The 3,518-nt window shown below is 66.8% G+C and overlaps 1 protein-coding gene across 1 annotated transcript; it reads right to left on the reverse strand.

The window, feature by feature from the left end:
- Positions 1-236: 236 nt before the first annotated feature.
- On the reverse strand, positions 237-3,460 carry LOC121874725 (trithorax group protein osa-like; the record flags this gene model as incomplete). Its single annotated transcript, XM_042379006.1, has 3 exons — positions 237-544; positions 727-2,388; positions 2,606-3,460. Coding segments are annotated over 3 exons (2,825 nt in total), but the record flags the coding sequence as incomplete, so codon positions are not given.
- Positions 3,461-3,518: the final 58 nt, after the last annotated feature.

A 3,518-nucleotide genomic window follows, 5' to 3' on the forward strand; every position in this document is an offset into this window, starting at 1 on the left:
TACAGGTGTACAGGTGTACAGGTGTACAGGTGACTTTATGTAATTGTTCCTCTGCCACAGAATAATCGGGGGTATATTCTGTTTCTATCTCCTCCCCATTTCCTCCCTCCGCCTGTCTGCCAGTCTGCCCTCCTCCGTCTGCCAGTCTCACCTCCCTCCGTCTGCAGTCTGCTCTCCTCCACCTGCCAGTCTGCCTCCATCCGTCTGCCAGTCTGTCTCCTCTGTCCGCCCGTCTGTCAGTCTGCACGGTGTGGCTGGGCCTGTGCCAGTGGTTGGGCCTGTACCAGGTGTGGCTGGCCCCACCAGGTGTGGTTGCCTGCACCAGGCACCTGTACCAGGTGTGGCTGGGTCTGTACCAGGTGGCTGGACCCTGCACCAGGTGGCTGGGCCTCATACTGGTGGCTGGCCTGCACCAGGTGGCTGGGCCTGCAAGTCTGGGCCTGGTACCAGGTGGCTGGCCCTGTACCAGGTGGCTGGGCCCTGGCCCAGGTCACCAGGTGGCTGGGCCTGTACCAGGTGTGGCTGGGCCCACCAGTGGCTGGGCCTGTACCAGGTGTGGTTGGGCCTGGTACCAGGTGTGGCTGCCTGTCCAGGTGGCTGGGCCTGTACCAGGTGTGGCTGGGCCTGCACCAGTGGCTGGGCCTCACCAGGTGTGGCTGGGCCTGTACCAGGTGTGGCTGCCTGCACCAGGTGGCTGGCCCACCAGGGTGTGTGGTTGGCCTGTACCAGGTGTGGCTGGGCCTGTACCAGGTGTGGCTGCCTGTAATAGGTGTGGCTGGGCTCTGTACCAGGTGTGGTTGGGCTCTGCACTCAGTGGCTGGGCTCCACCAGGTGGCTGGGCTCTGCACCAGGTGTGGCTGGGCTCTGTACCAGGTGTGGCTGGGCTCTGTACCAGGTGTGGCTGGGCCCTGCACCAGGTGCTGGGCCCTGTACCAGGTGTGGCTGGGCCTGCACCAGTGTGGCTGGGCCCACCAGGTGTGGTTGGGCCTGTACCAGGTGGCTGGCCTGGTACCAGGTGTGGCTGGGCCTGTACCAGGTGGCTGGGCCTGTACCAGGTGGCCCTGTACCAGGTGGGCTGGGCCTGTACCAGGTGGCTGGGCCTGTACCAGTGTGGCTGGCCTGCACCAGGTGTGGCTGGGCCTGTACCAGGTGTGGCTGGGCCTGTACCAGGTGTGGCTGGGCCTCTGTACCAGGTGTGGCTGGGCCTGCACTGGTTGGCCTGTACCAGGTGTGGCTGGGCCCTGCACTCAGGTGGCTGGGCCTGCACCAGGTGGCTGGCCCCACCAGGTGGCTGGCCTCCACCAGGTGTGGCTGGGCCCTGTACCAGGTGTGGCTGGGCCTGGTACCAGGTGTGGCTGGGCCTGTACCAGGTGTGGCTGGGCCTCGTGTGGGCCCGTACCAGGTGTGGCTGGCCTGTACCAGGTGTGGCTGGGCCTGCACCAGGTGTGGCTGGGCCTGTACCAGGGTGTGGCTGGGCTCTGTACCAGGTGTGGCTGGGCCACTCAGGTGGTTGGGCTTGCACCAGGTGTGGCTGGGCCTGCACCAGGTGTGGCTGGGCTCTGTACGGTGTGGCTGGGCTCTGTACCAGGTGTGGCTGGGCCTGTACCAGGTGTGCTGGGCCCTGTACCAGGTGTGGCTGGGCCTGGTACCTGGTGTGGCTGGGCTCTGCACCAGGTGTGGCTGGGCTCCTGTACCAGGTGTGGCTGGGCCTCACCAGGTGGCTGGGCCCCTGCACCAGGTGTGGCTGGGCCTGTACCAGGTGTGGCTGGCCTGTACCAGGTGGCTGGGCCTGCACCAGGTGTGGCTGGGCCCTGTACCAGGTGTGGTTGGGCCCTGCACCAGGTGTGGCTGGGCCTGCACTAGGTGTGGCTGGCCCTGTACCAGTGTGGCTGGGCTCCACCAGGTGTGGCTGGGCTCTGCACCAGGTGTGGCTGCCTGCACCAGGTGTGGTGGCGGCCTGTACTAGGTGGCCACCTGACCAGTGTGGCTGGGCCTGTACCAGGTGTGGTTGGGCCTGACGCTGCCTGTACCAGGTGTGGCTGGGCTCTGTACCAGTGTGGCTGGGCCTCTGTACCAGGTGTGGCTGGCCTGTACCAGGTGTGGCTGGGCCTGTACCAGGTGGCTGGGCCTGCACGGTGTGGCTGGGCCTGCACCAGGTGTGGCTGGCTCTGTACCAGGTGGCTGGGCCTGTACCAGGTGTGGTTGGCCTGTACCAGGTGTGGCTGGCCTGCACCAGGTGTGGCTGGGCTCTGCACTCTGCAGTGGCTGGGCCCTGTACCAGGTGTGGCTGGGCCTGTACCAGGTGTGGCTGGCCTGTACCAGGTGTGCTGCCTGGTACTGGTGGTTGGCCTGTACTGTGTGGCTGGGCCTGCACCAGGTGTGCTGGGCCTGCACCAGGTGGCTGGCCTCACCAGGTGTGGCTGGGCCTCCACCAGGTGGCTGGGCCCTCACCAGGTGGCTGGGCCTGTACTCAGGTGGCTGGCCTGCACCAGGGTGGTTGGCCTGCACCAGGTGTGGCTGGGCCTGTACCAGGTGTGGGCCCTGTACTAGGTGTGGCTGGCCCCACCAGGTGGCTGGGCCCCACCAGGTGTGGCTGGGCCTGTACCTGTGGCTGGGCCTCTGTACCAGGGGTGGCTGGGCTCTGCACCAGGTGTGGCTGGGCCTCTGCACCAGGTGTGGCTGGCCTGCACCAGTGTGGTTGGGCCTGCAATTGGCCTCTGCACCAGGTGTGCTGGGCCTGCACCAGGTGGTGGCTGGGCTCTGCACTCAGGTGTGGCTGGGCTGCACCAGGTGTGGCTGGGCCTGGCACCAGGTGTCTTGGCCTGTACCAGGTGTGGCTGGGCCCTGCACCAGGTGTGGCTGGGCCTGTCTACCAGGTGGCTGGGCCTGTACCAGTGGCTGCCCTGCACCAGGTGTGGCTGGCCTGTACCAGGTGTGGCTGGGCCCTGGCACGTGTGGCTGGGCCTGCACCAGGTGCGGCTGGGCCTGTACCAGGTGTGGCTGGGCTCTGTACCAGGTGTGGCGGCCTGTACCAGGTGTGGCTGGGCCTGTACCAGGTGGCTGGCCTGTACCAGGTGTGGCTGGGCCCTGTACCAGGTGTGGCTGGGCCTGCACCAGGTGTGGCTGGGCCTCACCAGGTGTGGCTGGCTCTGTACCAGGTGTGGCTGGGCTCCTGTACCAGGTGTGGCTGGCCTGTACCAGGGTGGCTGGGCTCTGCACCAGGTGGCTGGGCCTGCACCAGGTGTGCTGGGCCTGTACCAGGTGTGGCTGGGGCCCCGTACCCAGGTGTGTGGCTGGGCCTGTACCAGGTGTGGCTGGGCCTGTACCAGGTGTGGCTGGGCCTGCACCAGGTGCAGGCCCCGTACCAGGTGTGGCTGGCCTGTACCAGGTGTGGCTGGGCCTGTACCAGGTGGCTGGGCTCTTGTACCAGGTGCTGGCCCTGTGCTAGGTGTGGCTGGGCCTGTACAGTGTGGCTGGGCCTGGTACCAGGTGCTACCCCTGCACTAGGTGTGGCTGGG

Source organism: Homarus americanus, unplaced genomic scaffold (assembly GCF_018991925.1).
Source record: "Homarus americanus isolate GMGI-L3 unplaced genomic scaffold, GMGI_Hamer_2.0 scaffold42150, whole genome shotgun sequence".
Classification (NCBI taxonomy): Eukaryota; Metazoa; Arthropoda; class Malacostraca; order Decapoda; family Nephropidae; genus Homarus; species Homarus americanus.